At 41.9% G+C, this 27179-nt stretch overlaps 1 protein-coding gene across 11 annotated transcripts in view; it reads left to right on the forward strand.

The window, feature by feature from the left end:
- The window catches only part of PANK1 (pantothenate kinase 1), a 55553-nt gene that overhangs the window by 3135 nt on the left and 25239 nt on the right, over window positions 1-27179 (forward strand). For 4 of the 11 annotated variants that reach the window (XR_014228024.1, XR_014228026.1, XR_014228027.1 and 1 more), the window contains exons 2-7: window positions 5796-5891; window positions 6112-6230; window positions 7104-7172; window positions 10608-10720; window positions 13674-13721; window positions 25484-25836. Coding sequence is in view for 1 of the 11 variants with exons in the window: in XM_082310335.1 (XP_082166461.1) it covers window positions 6178-6230; window positions 7104-7172; window positions 10608-10720; window positions 13674-13721; window positions 25484-25836 (636 nt within the window). In the remaining 10 variants the exon portion in view is untranslated. Of the gene's footprint in view, window positions 1-1859; window positions 1890-4998; window positions 5180-5795; window positions 5892-6111; window positions 6231-7103; window positions 7173-10607; window positions 10721-13673; window positions 13722-25483; window positions 25837-27179 lie in introns of those variants that run through there. The other 7 variants (XR_014228025.1, XR_014228031.1, XR_014228028.1 and 4 more) reach the window with 7 other exon arrangements.

Consider the following 27179-nt stretch of genomic DNA (forward strand, 5'->3'; position numbering starts at 1 on the left):
CCGGGGAGGCTTCGCCCCGGGGGCAGGTGACGGTGACGGCGCCGGCGCCCCGGAGGTGGCAGCGGGGCCGGGCGGCCCCGGCCGGGAGCGGGCAGCGCCCGGCTCTGCAGGGTGGGGGCGGCCCGCAGGAGCCCCGCGGCGGTGCCCGCCCCGGCGCTGCCTCCAGCCGCCGCGGCGAGGGGCGGCGGGCCGGGGGGGCAGGGGCTTTCCGCCAGCCCCGGATTGGAAATGCTGCGGCTGTTTTGTGGCTAACCCGGTTAACTGCGTAACTGCGGGATTTCGGGGGCAGGGGAACTGCCACTGGAAGGAGCTTGTGGACGGTCGTGAGGCTGCTCCCTTGAGGTGCTCTGGGAGCATAAAATACAGTCTGGAAAATGAATCCTAGAGCCACCGGCAAAGAGGGAGCTTGAGGAGCCCATGCCAGTGTGAGACAGCCAGCCAGGAGCCTGGGGAGGAAGGAGGGGATCGCTGATGGGTGCCTGGAGGCAAGCCCTACCACCTGGTGCTGGACTTGGGCCTTGATGCTTGCTTGGCCTCTGACCGCTTCCCAGCACCAGGGCTGGCTGCTCCGGCAAGTAAGGTGTTGGGGTTGCCTGTGCTCTGTGATCATCGTTTAAAAAGTCATCCACTGAGGACAGAAGAGACAGGGAACTCACAGCTGGAGACATGGTTGTGTTAAGAAGGCTTGTTTAGGTACTGCCATGTGTGCGCTTCTCACAGATGCGGTGAGGCCACCTGGTCCCATGCCAGTGTTTTGTGTGATGAAAATGTGCTACACGTGTTCAGCATATCATTTTTAAATCTCCATAGCTTCATTTAAAAACCTGTGCGTGGCAAACATAGCATCACTCCTTGAGCAGGAGCTGTGTTGTCTTACATAGGAGAAGATTTGAAATATACTTACTGAGATGTATTTTGTTCAGTTGCATAACTCAAGACTTAGTCTTTGGAAAGAGTGCAACTGAGACAAAAAAGCTATCGCTATTTCTTCCTGCTTCTCCCTCAACCCTCTGGATATTCCTTCTGTTCCTCTTTGAATTATTGCATAATTCTCTGATGAGCTAGAGAGATCATTTCAGCTGTAACCAACCTTTTAATCTTGTAATTAAACTGAAAAGTTTCAAAATCGATTATTCTCTGTAATATGGTAATATAAATAATCACTGTTTTGAAGGTCAGATCTCGCATTTTGAAATCAGAATCTTCTACCTCTCATCACCAGGCTTAAGACATACCTGAAGACATAATTGTGTGTCTTGGATCATTATGCTTACCAAGCGTATGAGTGTACTTAGCTTCTCAGGTTATTTGAATTTGAACAGCTCTTTAATAAGCATGTGTAACGAAGTGCCTCATAGTGATAGTGGTCTATACTGGCTCTAGTGACTAAAGCAAGTGAGTGGCTTGGATATTCTGAGGAATTAGTAATACAGTTAATTTTTTTCAGTATTGGTGTGCTGTATATTTTCTCCACCCATCCATCCATATTTAAATCTTCTTATGAATGGGAAGCTTTTCAAGGCAGGATCATTAGGGCCTTCCATTAGGGCAGTTTTACTCATGTTTTCCTAATATAGTGGGATTCTTAACCTCACAGGGGCTTTTTAACATCATCACAGCATAAATGATGATAAAATATGCTTCTTCAATGTTTCTATGATATACCCTACTCATTTGAACTGCAAGTTTGGAGTAAAATTTAATAGGCTGTCCAGATGAATAATAACTGAGAAATATTTTGTGTATGTGTGTGTGTATATATATATTTATATATGTTTTACTACCAAAGGAAACTGAAGCTTTACTAACTGGAGGGCAAAACCAAATCTACTTTTTTTTTTTTCTTCTGCCTTTTTTAGGGTCTTTCTGTAACTCTGGCAACAGATGCTGTAAGACCACTAGTGATGGCTAAGTATTTTGCTTCTTTATTGCTGAAAGTGGCTGAAGTATTTAGACATGAGTTGGCTGATCAGGCCAAACAACACAATATCATATTAGTCAATATAACAGCAAAAGTGGCCTCAGTTGGAGAAAATGGTGAGAGTTATTTTCACATTGTGACACGAGTATTTGTCCTATAAATCTGTCAGCTGTTTTGTCTGACTGATTCATAGGCATTTAGCGAATAGTGTAGTTACTTATCAGGTGTTTAAGATAAATGTTGTGAATAGTAAAACTATTATTTAAAAGATATACAGTCAAGGGTTTTTTTAGTGAAAGCGTATTTATATGAGAAAAGATGACTACTCTTAAGTTGTGTGGTGTCTTAGTATTTTTAAGAACAAGTCTGCATAGATGGCTTAACTCTATCTCAGCCAGACCCAGTACACTGTCTCACTTTGGGTTGTGATCATGCTGAATCATGTAAACCAGGCATTTTTGAGCTACTGGTAATCACATAATTGGAAACCTTGACAGAGAATCCACAAGCAGGAAGGCTGGTGGTTGGTGTTAACTGGGTGTGTAATAGTCTTCCCTTCTAGTCAACATTCTACCGATGGCTCAGAACGTACTGTTAGAAATCGCTCTACAGCTGGAATAATAAATTGAATCCTGTACTTAAAGAAGTCAGTATGAGTTTTGCCACTGTTTTCAGATAACCAGGATCTTGCATCTTAGTTTTCCTATGGATTTCAAGTCCTTATATCCTTTGGACATAAAAATGGAGTAGTGTTGTTGATACAGAAGGACAGATACAGTCCGGGAACATTGGCTACTTCAGAAAATGTTTTTTCTATATGCTGCTTATACATCATGAAGGATATTTGAACTGTGTCTCCAAATTTTGTTTGGCTCCCTGAAATGATCCTTTTTTTTTTTTTTTTTTGTAAATTTCTAAACCTGTGCCTAAGTACTGCAGATATTTGCATAGTATCTTTTTAGCTCCAAGTCTAGGACTAGGCCTGTTGCCACTTTTTGCCATACATGATGTTAATTATTTTCTTTGCAGATGGTGTGTTAGCTTGTAACCTCCGGGTTAAGGGCTGGGGATGAATTCCAAATCTTATTAGTAAAACTTTATTTCTCTCCATGTGTTGTTGATTCTTTTTCAATCATCCACAGAGCCGTATAAATACTAACATGGGTAACCATAATTTAAAGGTAAAATCTCAGGATTGACTTTCCTAAAATGAAACATGTGTTTCAGTTTTATTTCAATTGAGGTTTCAGAAGTTTTGTTTCAGTTCCAGGCTGCTTATGGAAGTTCTTCACAGTGCAAAAAAGTCAAGCTTTAATCCTTAGGATTACTTTTTTAAGAATACTGTTTCTTCTTTTGTGGTGTTACGTAAAACACAGGCTGCAAATAGCTGTCTAATGGTCCCAGAGCCCCCAGAACAGCCCCAGAAAATTTTACCAAAGATATTCTGTTGATCCTTACATTCTCAACTGTTGTTCTGTCATCTTACTAGAAACTTAACAAGGTAAATAAATTGGAACATGAAGTCAGTACATATCTAGAGTAGTGCAATTCTGAAATAGGGAAACTGGCCAAGATACCAAGATATATCTAAATATATATCAAATGTATAGCTGAAGAAACTGAAAGATTTCTACTACGGGTGTGTGCGTGTGTACATATATATATATATGTGTGTACATATATATATATGTATATATTTTATATATAAAGTTCTGTGTAGAAGCCAGAAGACTGGACACTTCTGTGTCTCAAAAATATAAGGTGCCTCAAAAAGATGGGGTTCAAGAGCAAGAAGCGTACTGCTCGTGTAACACGGGCTAAATCCAAGGAGCAGGATATGTTACAGTGTAGCCATTACACTATTTCAGTGTAGTATTACTTGTATTTCTGGCTCTGACTCCCAAGACAGAGCTTCTTTTATTCTTGGCAACTGTCAACTGTCTGTCTTGACCTCAGAAACGAGTGCCGTTCTCTGACATTATGTACCGTTCCTCGGCATGTCATCATGGCTTTGGGCACTCGGGGCTTCTCCTTGAACTCATGTGAAGATGCAATTGGAGTGGGATAGTCATGCCACTGACCTTCAGATGTTTTAACTTGGGCTTCCTGTAGAGCCAGTGGAGAGGAATGCTCAGAATAGTTTCAGGCCTAAGTTAAATTCTTGTTCTGGAAGTGCAGTGATGCTACATGGTACAGCTAAGCAATATAACCATAACCCGAATTGCCCTCTGGAGGAACCTTGCCTTCTTCACTAGCCTCGTAGTTTAGATATCAGAATTAATGTCTAGTATTGGAACACAGTTATCCTACATCATGATAAAAGGGCATGGAATGAACATTTAGAAAACAAATTTCTTAACCAGTGACTTATCTTTAAAGGACTTGAAAATAATGGCTCTTTGACAATAGTACATGGCCCAGGGCATTTCCTGTTTTGGTCTGAGCTCATCTTTTTTTTTTTTTTTTTTTTTTTAAGCTTATATTTTATTAGTATTTCAGGCTGGGCATTGCTCATCCTGTAGGAAAAACAGAAAGCAGGGAGCTTAATACACGCTAGACATCTGCCCTGCATAGAATGAAGTCATACTCCTGAAAAGAAGTGCATGTACTTGTGCTATGCCATCAGACTACAGTGCTCTTTGCAGTCCTTGAAGAGAAACACAGTCTTCTATGAAAGTGGACCAGCAGATGAAAGATGATGAAAACTCATGAAGTCTCAGTTGCTTCTCAAAGAGTGGATTAATGAGCAGCTTATTTTTTAAACACATTCTTATACCATTATTTTCAGCCAGATCATCAAGTAGCTCTATGTGGCCAAACAGGTGCTGGGATAGCAGAAGAGCAGGCAGAAATGCTGGTGGGACAAAAGGGCAGGGCTGCTTCTCTTCTGTTAGGCAGTCTTAGATTGGCTAAATTGCTTGTGAAGTTGCATCTTTGGCAATTCTTCAGCAAGGAGTCAAATATGCAGATGGCTGGCTGGATTGCAGCCTTTGACATATCCAGACTTGCAGAGTTAGAGAGTATTTCCAAATGTAGTTCAACATATAGTTCTCAATTTGATGCTGCCCTGCCTGATGTTGTCACAACATGCTGCAGCCAAGGATAAGCAGAGTTTTGAAACAGGCCAGGCTTCCTTACTGAAAGTTTTCTCCCAGCTGAAATCTGAAGAAACTGAAAGGTTTCCACTGAAATGATGACTATTACCAAGCACTGACTGATCTGACCCCAGAATAAACCCCATTTTGCAAAAACTGAGAGGTAAATCACAAAATTCCATTGTTAGTCATTCAGTTTTGTGTATCTGAATTTCCCTTTGCTGTTTTAACAGATTATAGGATCTGACTGCAGTTCCAGTCAGGTGCTTTTGTATAGTGTTGCCAAGTACTGTCATGCTACCATGCTTCATCATATATGTGAGTGCACTGAAGAATACACACACATTTATAAAGCACCGTAAGATCTTTCTGGGTGAATGGCATTATAAAATGAAGATAATTATTCCAACAATTAATCCAAATATTCTACATAAAGCAGATTTTGGCATTGTGAAAAGAACCAAAACATTCAACAATTTAAAGGTAAGGGAGGAATCTTTTTATTTTAAGGAAAATATTAGTATAAAGTTAGAAATGAGTCATTCTCTAACTAAATTCTAACTGGGTGACTCATGCTTTTGGCAAATTAATTATCCAAGACAAGGGACTCGGAAATAGATGCTATAGTTCTATTATTGTTTTAAACAGATGGCTGTTGCTGTTACATATAAACATTTCAGGTATAACAAACATAGCTATACCCTGCAAATTATGCCACAGTGCTGCTTGAGGTTGTGTTACACATGGCAAATTTTTTTTATCTGATGTTTTGTTTTCAGTTTGAGGTGGATGGTGTCGCTAGCTACTGGGTGTCTAAAGCTGCCATGGCCACCAAGAATCTCAGCAGTGAACTTGGGCAAGGAAAATCTAATGTGGTATGTATTTCTTTCCATCCAGGAACTGTGATTTATTAAAGCCTCATCACAGGAACATTCCTATGAATAAACTTTTCATCTCAGAATTCTTAATAAATTGTTTAATTAATATTATTGAGATCATTGATATGGGGATGATAGGAAGATCCATGCTGTAACCCTCTCTCTCTGTTTTGTTTCTTTTTCTCTCCCTGCCCTCCCACCTCCTCCTTGGCTGCAGTTTGTAAGGTGGTATCACAATGCAGGTCTGATCTGATGACACCACAACTAATGCTGATGCTGGCCTATGATGGGAAGAGAACACAGACCACAAACTTGGGATTGCTGGCCTCTTATTAGGCAAGTCTGTTGCTTATTTTCCCCTTCCACCCCCCAACCCCCCCCCCCCCCCCCCAAGTTCCCTTTGTTCCTGTCCTTCCTCTGTATCATGAACTCATATTGAAGTTCAGTGTCACTGGTTGCTGAGTACCCAGTTTCATTTGGCTATACATACACTCTTCACTAAAGAAGTCAGATGTTTCCTCCATGTTGAATGTTCATCATGGAAGGAAAATATGGAACACAATTTTATTGTAATAGTTCTGAATGATTTTCAGCTGAAATAATGAAGAGGAAAGTCTGGCACATTTTAGTGAGATGTTCATGTTTCTCAACTATGATTCTTAAACTGGGAGTTTAAGTTTCTAATAACATTAGAAATTATTCATGTTCATTGCAGATACCTGTACATCCTTATTCTTAAAAAGTAGGCTATTTGCTAGTATAGCTGAAATTATTCCTGTACTGAGCCAGGAGTATGTCTTAAGAAAACTGCATTGAGTAGTAGTTGCTATTCTCTTTATTTTGTTCAGGTGTGACTATAGTAGACAGCAGAACAAATAACTATTGACGTAGAGAATAACACAAATTATGTCAAACAAGGATTTCAAACAGTGTGTTTTGAGGTCAGTAACCTGTGTGCCTAGAACTTTGATCACGCTGGTAATGGCCAAATGACATAACTTATGTGGATGTACATGCAAAGATAAAAAGGTAGCTTTTCACTGAATTTTACAAGCAGAACAGCAAAATGTAAGTGAAGTGAAAATGTATGGTCAAGGAGCTTCAGCAAAGGAAGCTAATACTGATGAGTTAATTTGCTGAAACTGCAAGCAAGGGGGGTTTTGTTTGTTTGTTTTTTAAACCTAAATGGATCCTGTTTTCAATAAGCAGCATGAAGGAGGAGTCTTTCCAGGGCCCTGTCATATCAAATGGAAGACAGCATGTTCTGTCTGATGAAATGTAAGTTTGACTGCTGATTGGCCAAGAGAATAAAACTTCTGGGGAACTGAAGCTGTTTCTTGAATCTATGACTGGCTGAGAAAAATGGGAAGTGAGAAGAGCAGTTATTCAGAGTTTGTGGTGTCTGAAGATCTGTGGGTACAGAGCACTACATAAGTGCAAAGTGTTTAAATTCAGAACTATGTTGATGTCTTCTTCCTTTTTCCTTATGCCAGTCTGCTGTGACTGAGATCAATCTGCTTATAGTAAAATTTAAACTTGGTTGGTGAATAGGGGCGGAGAATTGAGTTTTTTTGTTTTAACCGCAGAGTTTCTAGTTCAATGAAACTAGGGTTCTGGCCTGATCTCTCTCTGCAGGAAAGAGCGCGCTCTCTCTCTCTCTTTTTTTAAAGTATTTTCATTGATTTAGGTAGTCTTTGCTAGTCCTATGAAAACAGTCAAGATGTGTCAATCCAGTGCTGTTTCCATTTGCCTCAAAATGTGGGAATTAATCCACTCTAAAAATGACTTGGTTTATGTATTGTTTAGTTTATATGTTCTGGGATGATCTAAGATCTGAAAACTGGCAATTATAAGGAGGTCATAAATCAGACAGCTTTTCTTGATTTAGGATTTTAGGTCAGGCGTATCAATTCCAGCTTATACTGGATTTCAGTTGTACCTGTGAATGGAGACTAGATCATGTAATGTAATCTGTGGGGATTCTCTTATTTGCAATCCTTGACCACTGATGTCTCATAACTGCTGCAGCAGTATTTTCCTTGTACCCTCACCTGATGGGGTAGCTGTACCTTCCTTTCTGGCTTGTGTGCTTGGTTTCTTTTTCCTTTCCTTCTAAGAGGAAATGGAATGAAGATAAGATACATGTCTCCTGTGGTATTTTAAGTAAATTTTATAAACGGAGGAAAAGCAAATCAATTGGTGCTTGCTACTTCTAGAGCAGTCAGGCAAAAAGTATGAGATTGATGTCTTAGCCCTATCAGTTCTGTTTTCAGTGGATATACAGAGGTTTTGTAAACAAAAACGGTATCCTTGTCTCCTGTTTTACAGGAGATACACAATGCTTTTGTTTTCTCTTCCCATATGTGAAATCGCTGGCACCAAAAGTAGCTCTGTAGCTTCTTTATCTGATTTCCATGTCAAAATTAAGGATAAATACAGCAAATTTGGTTAGCACTGTTCACGAGATCAAGGAGTCTGATTTATCATTCTGGGTTAAAAAGAACAATAAATGTATATAATTAGGACTTTATATGTGAGTGTCAAAATAATGCTTTGGTCCCAAGGTGTTCAGTCATGTGTTATGAGATCATACAAAATCTTTTGTGCTCCGTGGTACTTGGCATGTGTGTTTCTTAGACCCTTTCAGGTTAATCATTGATTCACAGAACTTGTTTTGATGACCCACATGGTCTCTTTGATTCTTAAATTCCCATTAGACCAAGTGTGTGTCTGTATTAGTTCTGTTTTATTACAAGAAAACAAATATTTTGGTCACACTAAGATTCCTGCAGTGAAATGCAAGTTGCCTTCTATGCAGGAGAGACCCTGGAATTTACTTTGAATTGTTCGGGTTTTTTTCCACAATGTATCTAATGAGAAGACAGAAGTCTACCATTACAGTTTTGTTTTTCTTTTTTTGTGTGTACATAGTTTGTATTGAACTTGTGAAAACCTGAAAGCTCTAAATTGGCCTCTTGAACAAAACAAAATGCATTGCACAGAAGAGGCTATTCACTGTAATATTTACTCTGAAAGGTCACCAGTCCCAGAAATATCAGAGGATGTAACTATGGCAAACCAACCCAATGTTAGCATAATGTTTGGTTGTTTCCCTCCTTTGTTACTAGGTATTTGGAGCCTTTAGGAACAAATTTTTCATTTACAGCACAGCCCCTTCCTACATAAGACTCTCATTCTTTGCAAACATGGATAAAAAAGATATTTTTAAGAAGATTAGCATTTGAGTTTTATTGTCTGTGGTTTCAGCTTAATCTCACAAGGACATACTAAACGTTTTTTCAGCATCAAAAACCTAAACAAATCTTGGTTTATCTATCTGAAAGCAAAGTCATATTGTTCAAGTACTAAAGTTTTAACTCCAGATTAGTTGTGGTGTTTGGACTTAACCCTGTGCTTAAATGCTCATTCAGACATACACTTCCCTGCTACTGAAAGTGGTTGAGGAGAAATACCAAAGGTGTAGTGTGTTTCAGTTTTACACTGATTCCCATCTATGGACTAGTTTGGAAGAAGGAAAATAGAAGCTCTCTGTCTTTTCTACCCTCTGATGGACCCTGCGTGTTCCCTCCTGGGTTAGAGGAGTAAGCCAGTTTTGTCTGCATTGGAGGTATGCGTGTTTAGCTAGAATAGCTCAGAGAGAGGCCTTTTCTTTCTATTCCACATACAGGCATAGAACGTCTGTTTCCCTGTTGTTACCTGATTTGTAATCATTAATATCCATGGGAATTTCATGTCAGCATTTAAGCTCTGGGAATACAGACCAATGCAAGTGAAAAATCTCTGTGCAGCTGAGTATTAATAGGAGAATCAGTTTCTTCTTTTCAGATGTGGCAGTGCTGAACGAGGAAGAGAGAGTCTTTTGTAATTGTCAGCCATTCTGTTGTTGTCTTTCAAAGTGCTTGTTTTGAAACTGTCACTTCCCTCCCAATGGCATTATGCAGGACCGTATAAAAATGCTGAGTTGAAAAGAAAGTGAAGACATTCAGCCAAGCAAAACCAGTATGTATACATGAGGGTAATTGTCTATGGGGGAGCAGTCAGGAGCAAAGGCCATTGTTTTCTCTACCAAATGTTCCGCCACTTGTTGCAATCTTTTTTTTTTTTATGGGGATGAACAGTATTTCTCAATCAGTGGTTTGTGAACTTGCATGTTTTCCAATTACATTTTGTATATTTAAGTTAGATAGTTAAAGATAAGCAGCAGTACACTGAGCCAAATACTTAGGTATGAGATAGAGTGGATGGGGGCAAAGGAGAGCATATTTGAAAGGAGATTTTTAGCTTTTTTACATACCTAACAGTTTGTATCCATTACCTGGCTTTTCCTTTTTTACAAACCCTCTGCAGAATAGAAACTATGGCATGGAAAAAAAAGATGATTCACCTCCAACACCTACTTTATCTTCACTGGCTTGTACTCCTAAGCAATAATCAAGGACTAGATTTTAAATGTTTACTAATTTGGGGAGTTTTATTTGAAATGTCTGAACTAAGGCACTGAAGGTTTTTCCTTCCTATAAAAGAAGGGCACCAACAGCTCTGCCAAAGATCAGTTAAAGTTGTGAAGAGTAAGCACCTGCAAATTAACTTGTAATTGTCTAGCTGGACACAGAGAAACAGAAGTATTGGCAGGGAAGGCTTTAGAAGGAAAAGGTTCTCACTGTTTTGTGACTGCTGCATGCTTTTTTTCAGTTGGGATGGAAGACGACAACCACAGTCTCTAACCTCATCTCAGAACTGCCGGAGGATAACTGTAGAAACCACTTGGGCCACTGCAAAGTCTGGCCACAGGGATGGGCAGGCTGGTAAGACCAGACTACACCTATGTACTCTTCTGACTGTTATTCCCTAGTCTTGGCTATTGTTGTTAGATATGTAAGTCATGTCCTAGTCCGGACAACTTTTTCCAGGTAGCATTCATACTGCCTTGCCTGGACACTCAGCTTGGCGCTTGGGCTAGGAGATCTATCTATGCTCTATTTGTCATCAATGAAGTGAGAGAACATTTCTCCTGAGGGCTGTTCAGACCACCAAAGCTAAGTTCATACTTAGAGTGCCTTTCTCCATCTTTCTCTCCCTTGGTGAAAGTAAAGGGGAGATGAGCTTCAGCTCTCTGCAGGGGAACAGGGCTTTTCTTCGTTACATCAACAGCTTTTCTTTAAGTGTCACAGAAGGCATAATTGAAAGGAGCCTGCACCAGGAGGTGGGTAGCGTGGGAAGGAACTGATGGTCTCAATATATCTTTCTTGGCCTCAGTATGGCAAAGATTTAGGCATATGACTGAATTTATGCCCTTCACTTCCTCTGTCATCTGCAGTCAGTTTCCCCTCTCAGATGCATTAGCATTTGGGGAAAGCAGAATTCTCGTGCTAGCTAGCTGTTGTCACAGTAAGGCTTAGCTTTCCTGTGATCACACTAATAATACTAGAGCCCTTTGGGTCCCTTTTTAAATACTCTGTCATTGCATTTTCCAGATAAGAATTCTACAGAGTTTTAGAGCTGTTTTGTCCCATTTGATTTACACATCTATCATTTGTCATTATATAGTTAAGTTTGACTGTTGGTCTTCTAGCTCTGCAATTTGAAGTAAGGGAAAAACAGCATTAAAACATATTTTAAATATGTGTCTACCGAAGGTCCTGCATACGCCAAAAAAGTATGGGTTTTTTTCTCAGTTCTGAAAAGAAATTAGGAAGAAATACTGGACTCCTAGACTTGGCACTTTCCTTTTGATGTGTGTGATATGTGAATATACCTAAAACAAATCAACAGTATCTGTTTTTTTGCAAGGAATGTTGTTAATATGTTTATGTTAATCTATTAAGCTGTACTGTATTTGCTTTATTTTCAAAGGGATACAATTGAATGAGAACTAGTATGACTTTCCTGTAATATAGAAACAGGATAAACACAGAAATAACCTGAATGGAAATATAAACAGGAATGGCAGAGTGCCAGCAACCCCTTGAACATAAATCTGCAGGCAGCTATGCCAGAAGTCTGTTTCATTACACTCTTTGCATTGCATAATACACTATGTGTAATTTGAGAAGATGTGTACATGCTTCTCATTACCACTTCTCCTCAAAATATGACCAAAGCTTCGTAGCTGTCTGGCTTTGAATTAGAATAACACCACTGGTGCTCTGTAAGATTTTTTTGGTTCTTGGGTAATGGATTTACACGTGGACTGCACCTGTTTGATGCTTATTTTAGCTTAGCCTCACACCAAGGATACGGGAGCCCTGCAGAATGAGGAAGGAGGAGCTAATCCTCATAGGTTCCTAAAAATTTCAGGCCAGGTTGCCTGATGATAACATACCTGAAAGGGTGGGGCTTTGGGTTTTGGTTGGGGTTTTTTTGGGGGTTTTTTTGTTCCATTGGTTTTGAAACTGTAAGGGCTGGAGCATAGCACTTTTGATTCTGTGGCAGAGTCTCTTAACCACAAGGTAGTCATTAGTTTGCTGAAGCCGACTCATAGAGAATTGCAGACTGGTTCTCTGTGTTTATAAACAAATAAATAGAGGTGATAGAAAGCTGGGTGTCTGAAGTGCAGGCAGGTATGGAATAATCCGTGAAGTATTTGCTGTGCAAATGTGTAATATGCACTGAGTCAGCGTAGCAGACTTGTTCGCAATTCTGAGTCCGTTTGTGTCCTGGATTCTTCAGCATACTATGTGTTTGTAGTCCTTTTCCCACCAGATTGCTGGTTTACAGTGAAATATATGGAAATATTAGTGAAAAATATTTAAAAATAAACAAGTAGCTTCCACCTCCTCCTGTTCAGAAAGGAAGACAGAAATACTGAGTAAAAGTTAATATTGAAAGAACTGGAAGCATCCTTGATTTTGTTCGTCAATATTGCACCTCTACCTGGATTGTTGTCTTACAAGTTAGACTGAAAACTGAACTGGTTCACAGGGTTTGTTTAGAAATGTAGGATAAAAGGAAGAGGAAAAATTTACTTTGGTTGCACCAAAGTGTTAGAAACTGAACCAGTAATACATGCCATGACTTCATTGACGGATGTTGTATGTTCCCCCTAGTTCTTGATTTGCAACAACTTGAATTATATTAATTTCTGTATATTTTATATCTAAGGGATGTCGAGTAGGCAGTAGCATACTGAATGTGTATATGTGGTATGAAGGCAAGAGAGTGCAGTACCTCTTAAAGACAATACCTGCTTTCAGCCAGTTGTGCTGTGATGCATTGTCTCATAAATAGAATGGATAAAAATCCAGCAGACAGCAGGTCTTGAGCCAACTGCTCAAGTGTGAGAGTAGCAGGACAGTTTATTTCTACTTTTTGTCCCATTTTGAGGAGGTGACATCACTTCCATCGTATTTCTTCTGGATTGTGTTTTCTAAGATGTTCCAGATTTTCAAATACTGAGTATAATGTGAGACCTTCACGTCACCGATTTAGCCCCTGGGCAGAATGTTAGAAGAGCACAGGCTGTCTACATCACTACATCAGGCAATGAGTTCATGAAATGTGGTGCTGTGGTTCTACCTGGGGCTCACAGCTGATGCAGAATAGGATGAACAGTTCATCTGCTCCCAGTTTCAACTTTATTAATGCAAAAGGCTCAGGTCTTTTTCCCCTGAATGCCAAATGGATTGCACTGTAGCTTGCTTGTGCCCAAAATCAGCAATGCTATATGTACCTGAGGGCAGGAGATTTCTTCATTTTAAACCCTTACAGATGATCACATAATACACTAAGCATATTCTAATTTTATTCCCTTTGTCTTAGTTTACCTTGCAGAAGAGCTGAAGAATTCTGAAATCAAAACTGAAGAGGGTATGTAAAACCTTTCTAAAAGCTGATTCCAAAATTAGACAACTGTAAACAAAAATAATATGAAAAAGGTGGTATTTTGCAGTGCAGAAATTGGTTCATGTGATATTCATCAGTACAAGAGTCTGAAATTGTCTTGATAAAGCAGCACATTGGTTTGAAACTTAACCTTTCCACAACGCAAAAAGTTTGGAAAGTCTTTTCATCCATTCCTGCTGGAGGGCTTACAAGATCAGGGAAACTTGCACACTTAGAAGTGAATCTGCCCCTGTACATAAAAGCTGTCAATTGATTTAACGTTTCTGCATGTTTATATTTTCTCCAGCATTATTTGAGGTGACATTTGTTGTTGTTATATGCCATTGGTCTACACTGCCCCTGAACTTGTCAGGGATTTGGATCATATCCTAACAGTATTTTCCTCACCTACTTCTTCTATTCAGCACAGTCTAGTCTACTTCTGTCCCGGGCATAATTGTGCAATATTGACAGCAAAATATTAGGGGAATATTTAATTAGAAATAAAAGATTGGAAAGAACCTCAGAAAGGTGTCTAGGCCATGCCTTCTCCTTGCTCTAAGTCAGGATCAACTCTACTTAGACTGTTCCTCACAGATATTTAACTTTTCCTAAAACCTTGGAGCAGTGGACAGTTGAGTCTTCTGGTGCAGTCTAATACTTGTCTGACTTCATTCTAAGAAATATCTGCTTCAAGTCTAAAGTGAATTTCCCTTACTGCAGTTATCGCTTATGAATTCTTTCTTGTTTCTCAGCAACTGTGATGTATTTCTTTTGCTGTTACCTGTTCCAGAATTGAATATCCCTTTAAATCTTTCATTTCCTAGACTAAAACTTGATGCTTTCATTTAATCCTTTGTTAGTTATTCCAGCAGTTTTGTGCCTGAAGTGGGTTACAGTACTTGAAACAGGTACTGTATTCCATTGCAGGGTCAGTGGACAGACTGCTGTCCTACCACAAGGAAATGTAAGCATGCAAGTAAAGGAGGTCTTGCTTTTGTTGGGGTAAGGTAAAAACTTGACACCCTTCAGCTGAGATACGGCAACTGGCCATGTATCTGCTTCCCAGTTACACTGCAATTGCAGAAAAAAACCAGGTTTGCAGGAACGATCCCCCTGTTCTGCATCAGGCTGGTTGTATGTGCAGTCAGTTTCCGTGTCAGGGACGGAGAAGGGGACAACCATTGCCAGCTGGGGGACAGCAGCAGCAAGGATTCCTCATGCCCTGAGCAGCCTTCTGGTTTTTAGTTTAAACATAGTTCAGTAAGTTAGGGAGTTCTCAAAGAATTTCACGGTTTTGGAAGCACTACAGCTCCTTCTAGCTCTAAATGTATATAGTCTGCTTTCCTTCTTTTCAGGCTGGCAATTACAGCAGTTGCTTATGCATTAGGATATGAGGAAAATTTGGAGTGTTTTAATCACCTTCAGAACATTGATTACTGATTTTTAGGAAGAAAATTTTACTTGCTCTTTGTTCTCAAACACTCTTTTCCACAACTTCATGCACGTGTTTTTCTGTGGCTTGCTCCCAGTTACCTAAACCATAATGTTCTGGTCGCAGCCAAGAAGTGGAGAGCATGTCACCTTACCTCTCATGAAGCGCTTTCTTAGTACAGTGTCCCTTTCTGGAGGCAGCTGGAATAGCTCTTCGTTCTGTGTTTTACAGTGGAGGGCCTGTGTCCCGTGCTAATTTTAGGTGTAAGGAGGAGCCATTATGTGACCTGTTTTTATTTTAAGGACAATCATCCTTGGCAGTTCGTATAAAGAAATGACCTTCATGTGCAGAGCAAAATGCAATTGGTGTTTCTTTCCCAGTGTACACACGACACCCCAGCACAGTTCACTCAGTTTTGTTTTATGCCCACTTGATATTTAACACATCTCCTTCAGAAAATGTGTTTTTACACTTGGGTGTCCGAGTGGTCGGGGAGCAAATGGCAGTCACAAGATGCTCCGTGGAAAGCCAAGATACTAAAAAAGCAGGAGGTCGGGCGCGTTCAAGGTCACCGAGTCCCCCTGAGCTGTTGAGGAAACACGTGACAACGTAGACAAAAGCGTGGCGGTTGATGTTGATGCGCAGGTAACTTCGTGCGCGGTACAAGGCGCGCACCGAGGCCTCCGGGACACCGGTACCGGCGTCGCAGGCGCCTGCGTGTGGACAGCCTGAGGCGAAGAGGAGACGGCGGCCGGGGCCGGGGCCGGGGCCGCCCTCCGGCGTGCGCCCGCGAGCAGGGTCACGGCCGCGCGGTCACACTGACGCGGCACCGGCTGCCAGCGGGACCGTGCCCCTGCCGGCCCGCGCCCCCCGCCCCGGCGCGCTCCCGCCCCGGCGCGCTCCCGCGGCTGCTGGCGGCGCCCCGCAGGTGCCGGGCGCGGCGGCCGGGAACGCGGCCGGTAGGCGGGGGTGGAAGGGGGGGGGTCGCCGCGTCCCCGGCGGAGGGCGGCGGCCGCCCCTCTGCAGCGCGCTGCGGGCAGGACGCCTGCGCCGTGCGTCCGCCGCCGGCGGGGGGGGGCGGGCGCCGCATCCCCAGCGCACGGAGCTGCGGGCACAGGCGCCGGCATGAGCGGAGGCTCCGCCGCGCCCAGCCGGAGCTGAGCCGGCAGACAAAGGGGAGAGGCCGCCGCCGCCGCCATGGGAGAGCAGCTCCGCGCCCAGGCCGCCGCCCCGGCGGGGCCGCCCGCCGCCGCCTGCTCGCTGCTCGGCGGGCTGCTGCAGAACGGCTTCCACCCCTCGAGCCAGCCGCTCAGCAACGGCGGCTGCGGGGAGGCGCCGCACCCGCTGCTGCTCCGCCCGGAGCTGCCGCCGCTCGGCCACGGCTCCCCGGCCAAGAAATGCAGGCTGCGCCGGAGGATGGACTCGGGCCGGCGGCACAGGCCACGTAAGTGATGGGCTCAGCGCGGCGGCACTGCGGGGCGGCACTGGCGCGGGGCGGCGCTGGCTCGGCCCGGCTCGGCGGCCCGGCCCCCTCCCTGCGGCGCTGCCGCAGCCCGGCCCGGCGGGCCCGGACGGCGGCCCGGCGTCAGGCGGCCGCGGCTCCTGCGCCGCCTCCCCCGCAGAGCGCCGCCAGGCCGGGGCCGGCGGCCGCCCGGCTGCCGCGCCGCGGGCGTTCGCCCTCCCCCCCGCCCCGCTCCCGCCGGCGGCCGGGCGGGCGGAGCGAGGGCCCCCGCTGCCGGCCAATGCGGCGGCGGCGCCCGGGCACGGCCCCGCTGCGGCGTGGGCCGGGCCCGCCCTGCGCCAATGGGGCGGCGGCGGGCGGGGAGCGGCGGCCCGGCACAAACGCGGGCGGGCGGCGGGCGCCAGCTCTCCGCCGCGCCGAGGACCGCGTCGGGCGGCGCCCAGGGTCCCGCCGGCCTCCGCCGCCTCCCGGACGCGCCCATGAAGCTCATAGTGCCCAAGCAGCGCTGTAAGTAACGCCCGGGCCCGGGCCGAGCTGGGCGCTGGTGTGCGCTGGGTGCTGGGGAGGCTCTGCCCTCTTAGTGCGTGCTCCTGCCCCGTCCCCGAACGCTGTTAGAGTTAAGAAAAAGGTAGACCTGGGAGCTGAGCGCGAACTGTTCTGACTGGGGAGGGAAAAGGGGGGGGGGGGGGGAAAGAGTATCTTGCAAACATGATGAATTTGTAATATGCTCCTTGTGAGCATCGCCTGTGGCTTTTGATTAGTTGGTTTGGGAGGTGTTAGTGAACTGGCTGTCTACTGCACGTTTTGTTTTAAGGCTGTGAGTCTCAGACATCCATATTACATATATGTAATGTACTTAATTGTATAAGGTTTGTTGATTAATAGTGTGTTTTACTTGCTTTATCATAGCTAACTTATAGGTAGGTATGGAGCTATTGAGTAGTTCCAGGTAAGCTCTACAAGTAAAACAATCCAATGGAAAAAGTGCTCTGTTTCTGTGCACTCTCGCTTCACTAGCCCTTCAAATAAAGCCAACAAATGTTTGTTTCTTTGTTAAAAGTTCAGCATGTTCCGAAAGGGTAATCAGGGATAGTCAGGATCACAGCTACCCACTGCCAAAACTTAAACATGTTTCTACTCAGTAGGAAGTAGTGTGTATTCAGCTACTCTGGATTTTTTTTTTCTTTCTTTTGAAATGAATACCTAGAAAACTTTTCCGTACAAGCAGAGCAAAATAGGCAGAAACAGCCTTGAAGGACTGCAGCTTTTATAGTGCTACTTATTAGCCAGGGCCTTCTCTGGCTTTTTAAATGTTTTTGCTGAGCTACACATACCACTTTCCCTTAGTGTGTTCTCTGTATTGATTAATCATGTAGTGCTTACAGTACCTGTTGATAGTTAATTTAGTCTTGTACCAAATTTAACATATTGATGACCAAATCATTCTCTGTCACTAGCTGGTTTTGTAGTCTTTGTCTAGCTTCATGTTTTCATTCAGGAACAAAAACTGCAGAACTTGGACTAACTTACATTTTTATTTGATGTAACTAAGAAGAGTCAGAACTTGCATATCAAACTCTAAATGATAGTAAAAACTATTTTGAAGCAAAGAATAAGGCTTTTAGGGATTCATGTAATCACTTGAATAAGAAAGAATGAGGGATTTGGAATTTGCCTCCCATCTTGAGGGGGAAAAGAGCCCGTCAGAGTAAAGAGCGTAGGTGACTGCCTGTACTGCCCAAGACGTAAGACAACTCAGTCTTCAGTTGTGAGGTTTTAATGAAATGAGGCTTCAATGAAAACAGCAGGTGAGGGAAGTGCTTTGTAGAACTATTTTGTGGGCAATTTCTTTGCTGAATAAAATGCATGGATTCTTGCCGATCTTCTTAATTTATATGCTTTATTTTGTACAAGAATAAATTTGCAATTTAGTATTAGTTTTGCAGGAAAGTATGATAGCATATTGTTATCAGCTTAAATAATACATTAAATTATACTTAAATTCTCCTGGTACTGCATAGCTTTCCACTGTATCCATCTCTAGTGAAGGCTACACAGTCCTGTTTTACTTTTTTTTTTTTATTTAATCCTGGCCTCTGCAGATGTTTGTTCTGTGCTTAAGGACACATTGCAAAATGAAGTGCAGTTGCCACATGCCATGTAAGACTTCAGTATTGATTGCGGGGTTTGCTTTGTGTGGTGGAAAAGATAATGAGATAATTGGCATTTCCCAATATTTCAACAAATGAAACCTGTCTTTCTGCAGCAGTTATTCCTTTAAATCCTTATGAAGTGTATGTTTTCTTGATTGTTTTTACTTTCTGCCAAAGTGAGGTAGGCTTCTATATTCCCAAGTTTTTTTCGCCTCTGAGAAGGGAAGATTCCCTGTGAAACCAGCGCGCTTTGCTGATTAGCCTGCAGTGAGAAAGGATCTGGAACTTAGATCCTTTTGACTCATGTCCTGCTGCTTCTGCTGAGAAGCTTGTCTTTGCTTTGTTTTTTCATGAGTTGAACTAGATGAGTTGTCAGGGATGTCAGGGCTTATGTCAGTTTTCTGGTTCAAATCATTAGACCCTTTGTGAGACTAGGGTTTACGTTGCTGTTCTGTATTACAGCACTGCATAATGAATACAGAAAAGTACCTGTTAGGATGCCTTGCGCTGTGCAGCACTCCAGAAGAGAATAAACTACTGAAACGGTATGAATGTTGCAAATTTTAAAAGTCTGCTGAAGTGTCATGTTGTTCAGTTTAAATATGATCCTTGAACAGAAGAAAGAAAAAGAGCAGTTAAGTGCCTTCATCCATCCCTGTGAAGCAGCATTGTAGTCGAGTAAGGACAAAGATTTCGGTGCTGCAGTTAACTAGAGTGGTGCTTCACAGCATTATTCTACATCAGACATAGGGAGAAGGCAGATGGACATCTTAATTCTATTGTTTTTCTTAAGATAAAGCTTTGGGGTCTCTATTCCAATTAGCATCTTGCATCTCACTCCAAGTCAGTTGGTAGTTGTTAGGGGTCAAAGAATGTGTGTTTTGAGGCGGTGTGACTGTTTACAACTAATACGCATTATAATTGCCATGGTTAATTTCTAAACAGTTCAAGTTGTAGCTTCACAGTAAAGAAAGCTTTTGGTCAATATTTAGATTGTTACACCTGTGATGTTTGGCTGCAGTGCTACTTAAGGCCAGGTGGAAACTGTGGAAAACCTAGGATTTTTTTCACCTGTGGTGATGTTAAAAATGGCATGCCATGATTATATAGTATATTTTAGTGAAGAATACAGGAGTGAGGATGGTTTTGGTCTTGCTATTGTTTGACACAGTAAATAAGTACAACATTATTGGTTACTGAAATTTTGACCAAGGCATTGGAATATCCCACAATCTTTTGAGAATTTCTTCAGGTGACATGCTGTGTCAAGTTAGTCTCCAGCTGCTTTTAATGTAGGTGAAAGCGAGGGTTGCCTAAGGAATGGGACTGGTCATAACAAACTGAACTAGTTGGTGTGTTGTGGTCCAGCATCCCGTGAGTTAAAACTGCCTATCTGCCTTCCCAACCAGGTAACTTCCAACAGGAGTGGGAAGCTTACGCAAATCACTTCCATCGGACTGGGTGCCCTTAGATCCAAGAATGAGATTCTCCATAGCTAATCATTGCTTCTTGTAGCTTTGTAAGTTTGGCTTTTATTTGTTAGGGTTTTTTAATGAAGCTATACAGGCTAGGTAATGAGCGAGTCTCCCAGTGCTATCTTCAGAAGTCAGTTTGTGGTAATATGACTACATATGTGTGCATGGTCACGACTGTTTAACAAACAGCTCTGTGCTTTTGAGTTTGAAGTTTGGTTTGAGTCGTGGTTTTGGTTTTTGGCTTTGTTTTGGTTGTTTCATTTTCTGGTGAGGAGGTAGACATTCAATAAGCCCTTGCTGCTGAAGATGAACTGGAAGGCTTGTCCTGATATATGTGCATGATTTATTTAGCTCTAGCTTTGTAAGGTTTGAAGAAGCTTCCATTACTAAGCAGATACAATTAATTTTTTAGGCTATATGTTCTATTTTTGTTCAAAGGAAAACAAATCTTCCATTTTACAACATGTTTGGATTGCTCAGAATAACTGTGTAAAATAGGAGGAAGTAACTGAAAAATATATGTAAGCTGTTATCAGCTGTTTTAATAGAAGGCAGCTTTCAACAGTTTTCAGAGGCTGTTTTGATCCCCCCCCCCCCCCCCCCCCCCCTTATTTTTGGCTCTCTCTTCCAGTCCCAATTAAAACAGGAAGTCCTTACATCATCAAAGCATCAAGCAATGCAAATTAAATGCAAATGAAAAATGTAAATGAAGTAATAGCATTTCATCATATGTGTGTCCAGGAAGAAAAGCAGCTGAACCTAAGCTATTTCATCTGAGATATTTATGGCCAAGATATCAGAGTATTGATACCACCATTCAAATTGATAAAAAATTGAGATACTGTACTTGCGTTCAAGGAAATACAGATCTTGTAACAGAGATATATAAGCCGAAACAGTTTCGGCAAAAGAAGAAACTGCTGTAAATTGGTCATGGATAAATCTAGGGTCCAGGTAGAGAGAAGAAAGTTCTAACCAGCAGGACTCAGGCACAATCTCTTTCTAAGAGTTGAGGAGTAAAGAGATTCAGCTAACCTTATGTGGTGGTGGTTTAAACGTATGAAAAGGATTACCCTTGGTTATCCTCTTTAATGGGGGTGAAATGTTACATAGTGACCTAGGAGTTCCATTTCGTTCTTGCTTCCCCTGATCTTCTCATGAAGATCATATGATCTCATATTTACCCTCTACACACCCTCCTTATATTGTATGTTAAGCACAGGATTTTTAAAAATCATATGCGTTCAACTCTGAATGTAATATGCCTTACAGGAATAGCCTTATAGGTTCATAGTGTTCAAAGTTTATGCAGAAACGAGGTAAAATGTATAATGGAATTTCTCGTGAGTGAACCTTTCCCCCAGATAGCACAGCTGTTGGTGTGCATCAGATTACCTAATGATGCAATGCTGTAGATACCTTCTGTTTGCATTGTCACATGCTTCTGCAGCTAAATTTTGGAGTAATAGAGATTTTTATCTCAAGATAACAAACCAGTAAGTAGTTGGTGCAGTTTAACATAAAGAGAATTCATTTTCTTAAGAAGATAAGCGGAGTTTTTGATTTATGCTAGGCTTTTAAGAATGCATGATTCATCTTGATGCTTTCTGTGTCAGTTCTATGGGACCTAGAACTAGATTTTATAGTGTTGTTATTTTTAATGACTTAGTGCAGTATAGCAATACAGTGGAATAGTTTTATTTTCTCCACAGTAATAGATTAGGTAATGGGTGTATTGCATACTGAGTTTATTGAGAAGAGAGAAATCGGCTCATAACAGTCTTATCAGACAATTTTAGTTAAGTGCATTTTTTACGCTGTGAAAGCATTTCTGCAACATATCCAGTGTCTTCATTTTTCATAATAAGTCACACAGTTTTGAATAACTGTTATCAGCCTAAGATGTAGATGTGACGGATTTCACTTTCTTCTCCTTGCTTTTCTGGCTTTTAATAACTCAAGAAACTGGACATTTATTCAGGTTATCAATGAAATTATGGACTTCCAGCTTAAAACAAACAAAATGCCAAACAACCCAAAACAGAAGAAGAAAAAAAAAAACCCACAACACAATTTCCCCTCAATTTTCCCTCAAGTCTGTGGAGACTGTATCTACACAAATACCTTTTTTCATGTCCCCGGTTGTGGCAGTGAGGGCCCCAATGTGGTGGCCTCTGAATGGTCTTACTCCCTGTATTCAGGGAGGCAGCAAAACCCGGGAGCACCTTGCAGTCTGCATGCATGTTCCCATGAGCACCACATTCAGTGGTGTCAGCAAAGTTGAAGTCTATAGGTACTAGCTAAGGTGGCTTATCTAAAGATACTGAAAAGACCTGATGGTGCTTCAGTGGTGCATTTTGTTTTGGAACATACCGATAGTAACAAAAGATAAAATGAATAAATTTTTAAAATAATCACTGGAATACAGAAGTGTTTCTATTGTCACTCCAGTTGTACGGAAGTTATATGAATTTCAGTGGGACTTGTCAGGAACTTTGAGGCTTGGTTTTTGTCCTAATTGGTCAACCAGTCAAAATAGTTGTCATCGTTATTGCAAGTGATTCCAACAGATAGCTGGTGTTAGCAGCTGTGAAGAAAACTAAGCTGCTCTTCTGTGTAACTGAAATACCGGTTGTTGTGGATGGATCTTGTGGTCTTTATTAGTGCTGAAGAAAACTGCTGCTGTTCTAAGAGCAAGGTTCTTTTCTTTCTGCAGCTCTCCATTTGGCTCACAACAAAATGAAAGGAGCTCAGATTCACAGAGAGAATAAACTAAAAAACAACGTGTCTTGGTATTTCTGCTTGCTTTTTAAATGTGAGCATTATGTGTACCTATCCCAAGAACTCTACAGACTTGAAATAACTTCATAGTTGTTTTCTACAGTACTTATTCTTTGTTAATGATTTAGTTATGACTCCTCAAGATGTTAAGAAATAAAAGTAAATGTCTTGGCAGTCATTTATGAATAACTCTCAGCTGTTAGTACTTCACGCTTTTATTGCTGGACTTGTGTTTGATAGGAGGATGGAATGCTTCTTCTCTCTCTTAAAGATTAAATCTACGCTAGAGCTTTAAAGCAACTGTTGGTGCAGGTAGATTGTAGCAGATTTTATGGCCTTAATGTAGAATATTGGAAATTGGCTTACACTTTGCTACAGGCTGATACTGTTTTGCACAGTACAACCATGCTGCTTTTAAAATTAAGCTTCCTGCTTGCATAGTTAAGATCCATCCAAGGAGGAAACTTACCGTTCCAGTGGGACAGGTAATTAAAGTTCTCAGTAGCTTAAATAAAGATTTGTGTAAATCACTAATGGGATTGGCGTCCTGAACTCCACTGCACTGTAGCGTTGTACAGCGTGGACCAGACCACTTTTGCTTAAATATTTACCTTGTATTTCCAAAAGTGTTTGAGTTACAGGTTAGTGTATGGTAATGTATTTTTCCTCTTTAAAATAAAGCCTATTTTAAAAACACTTGTTTCGAATTCTTCCTATTTCAGGGAGCTCCCATGCATCTGCATAGGATGTATCTTCCCAAACCTCAAATTAGACTTCATTTCAGTGTCTTCATGTCTCACAGCTTGTAGGGCATGGGAAAAGAAATTAGACTTTACAACAGATAACAGTAGATGCTCTTAGAAAAAACTGAACTGTAAGTAAGCTACTTCATGGGAGTTTATGCATTATGCCTGCCTTGTCCTTAGGGAAAGGAGGGAGAAACTGATGATTCAATTATTTGGCATACAGCAGTGGAGCAAAATAAGTTTTAAACATCTGACATTTAAGGATTGGTTTGGGGGAGGTGGGTGTATTAACAATTGTGAAATTTAGACTTTTTAGTTATTCAGCCAGACAAGAATGGTGCTGAGACCCTTGTGGTAAGAAGTAAAAGACTCCAAGCTCCTTTCAGCCTGAAGTTGAGTAACTTAATACTGATCTGTGACTATGTGAGGAAGAACAGTGTGATCAGTACCTTCTATGCTTATTAAAGTCTTTGCCCCCAAGTTGTTTACATTTAGGTTCGCTGGCAGAAAAATCAGTAATGCATACAGTGTCTATGGTTTGGAGTTTGTGTCAACACTAAGTTGGGGTGCCCTAGTTGGGAGAATCACATTTCTAGCAAGTCTGCCTGATTCTCCCTAAAAGCGGGGAGGTGACTTGTGTGACTGCTGTTTTAGAAATGTATCTTAGATGTTAGCCACATACTCAGAACTTTTAATTTAATTTCTCTAAGAAACATTACTAGCTGCTTCCTTCTGCAGTACCTGTGTATAGATTTTGTATTCTCACTTCTCGTTGCTTTATAAAGTTACCTGGCTTACTACTTAAAATGTATGTGTGTATATATAAGCAGAGTAGGCAGACCAACCTGGTTCAGTTAGTATCTTCTGTCTGTGTGTTCTCCATAGTCATTTTCTCTTGCTATTGACAGAACAAAGGCTTTGGTAGACCTAGGCTGACTGTGGCAAATTATATATATATGCCGAGAAGCAAATAGTGGCATTTCTTGTATGATAGGCTAACACATACACCAGCAAAGGGAGTCTATGCTCAAAGAAAAGGACTGTCAGTGGTAAATATTGAACTTAAAACAGCTCATTCTCTTTCTGCTAATGTATGCAGGTGGTGTAGTTCCAACAGAGCTGCTAGTTCTGGTGGGTTGAAGTCCAGAGACTCCCAGCATAATGGGAGAGTTATGTGTTGCTGCTCTTCAGGCAGAGCCTTGTGACTGTGGAAATTCCGACTGATCTTGGAAGGGCAATTGTAGATGTTATGCAGTGGGAATGTGACTTGGGAAATCTTGTTCTCCTGTTTGGTTGGTTGTTCCTCCTCCCCTCCTTAGTATATTTTAAGAATTGGTGCCGGGAGTCAGACTGGGTGGAATGCAGTAAATGCGCTCTGTCAAGAGGTGATGACTGAAGAGTAAAATGTTTTCCTGGGAAAAAATATTTTCATTTTATTAAAACCTGCTTCTTCAGAGAAGAGTATTTTGAGATTTTCTTTATTCCTTCTCTTAACGAAGGCTTTATGAAGTCGTAACATAGAGAGGTGTTTAATACATGTGTATTGGACACGTAAGTGACCACCAGCTTTCAGGAGCAGATGCTGCTACTGTGACTGCACTGAACTGCCATTCAGCAAATGTTTCAAGTGATATGGCTAACCTGTATATTTACAGTGACTTTCTCTTTCTTCTTCCCCAACCCCCTTGTCCTTAGCGTTTCCATGGTTTGGAATGGATATCGGTGGAACGTTGGTTAAACTGGTCTACTTTGAACCTAAGGACATTACTGCAGAAGAAGAACAGGAGGAGGTGGAAAACCTGAAAAGCATTAGGAAATACTTGACCTCCAATACAGCCTATGGTAAAACTGGCATTCGTGATGTCCATCTTGAACTGAAAAATTTGACTATGTGTGGACGCAAAGGAAACCTGCACTTCATCCGCTTTCCCAGCTGTGCCATGCACAGGTTCATACAGATGGGTAGTGAAAAGAACTTCTCCAGTTTGCACACTACGCTCTGTGCCACAGGAGGTGGAGCTTACAAGTTTGAGGAGGACTTTAGAACGGTACGTGAACAGTTCATATGGGTTCAGTGGGAAGTACTTTGGGAAAACATCATGGCAGTCCTTCTGTTAAAACTTGCAGAGAAAATTAAATTTTTTGTCCATCCTAACTGGTTAAGACTAACAGAATCAATTCACATTTGTTAATTGGTGGAATTGCTGGGAACATGGAGGGGGCAGGGGACAGTATTGTACTTGCTGGGTATTCTACTGAAGAATTACTGTGCAGGATGTCTTCAGTAAATGTTTTTTTTAGAGTACAGCTGTGATGATCAGATGTCTCATAATCAACTGAGGGTGTGTTATGACAACCTAGAAGCCTGAGACTACAGGTACTCATCTTGCAAACTGGATATCTATTGGAAAACCAAAAATGAAACTGTACAGGCTGGAGGTTAGATTCAGGTTCTCTTCCCCTTGTATTAATCTTTAAGCAGACTTAAGTCAAGAGTCTGGAAGACCAGCCATGGAGCAGGGGGAGAAACAGTGCATGGAAGCGTGACAATAACAGCTAGCTTTTGATTTCAATTGTGGGAGTATGTCATGTGAAGAAAGGCGGTTCATGAGGTGACTAGGTCCCAGGTCCCCTAGAATTGAAAAATAACCTCTGCAGGGAGCTTCAGAAGCTGATGTAAATCCGAAGTATTGCGATGTTGCTGTTTGTATAAACTTCAGCAATAGTTCTAGCTTCCAAATGAGTGCACTGCAACAGTTGATTGTGACGACAGAGGCGTAGAGAGCTGTTGTACAAACTGCATGAGAGAGAAATAGTCATTCGGGAGGCAGTTGCTGGTTGTGTATGTGTCTCTACTGGGACATATCTCCATTTATTTTCTGTAAAAGAATGACTAGTCTGCCTGTACCAGAGTAGTCTCACTAAGGTTAATGTGAATGATTTATTTGGCAGGCAGGTCTGACGCTTCTGTGCCTAGCTTTTGACCTGATCTTGAGGGTGAGGGATAGCTGCTGGGTGTGACAGGTTACATCAGTTGCTTTTTTGTCTGTGCTTCAGTCTAGGGAGCTATCGTACTGATTTACCAACTGCTGTTGACTTCAGTCCTTGGCTTTATGTGCTTCATTTTTAACTCCAAGCATCCATTCCTGCAGTACAAGAGGTTTTTTCTTTGTCAGTACTCCTCACCTACCAGATGACTGAGATCCTATGGGTGAAAGAGAATGTTGTAAGAGATCAACATGAATTCCAGCTGTTACACTGTTGTGCAATCATTTTCAGTAAATGTTGGACATGGAAGCAGCTAGTCGTAATGAAGGACTATCAAGTTTCTGAATTGCTGTAGTAGTCCACTACTAGTGCCAGCTTTCTTGTCCTTTAGGCTGATTGCAGG

The sequence above is a fragment of the Platalea leucorodia genome (genome assembly GCF_965183815.1).
Source record: "Platalea leucorodia genome assembly, chromosome: 4".
Lineage (NCBI taxonomy): Eukaryota > Metazoa > Chordata > Aves > Pelecaniformes > Threskiornithidae > Platalea > Platalea leucorodia.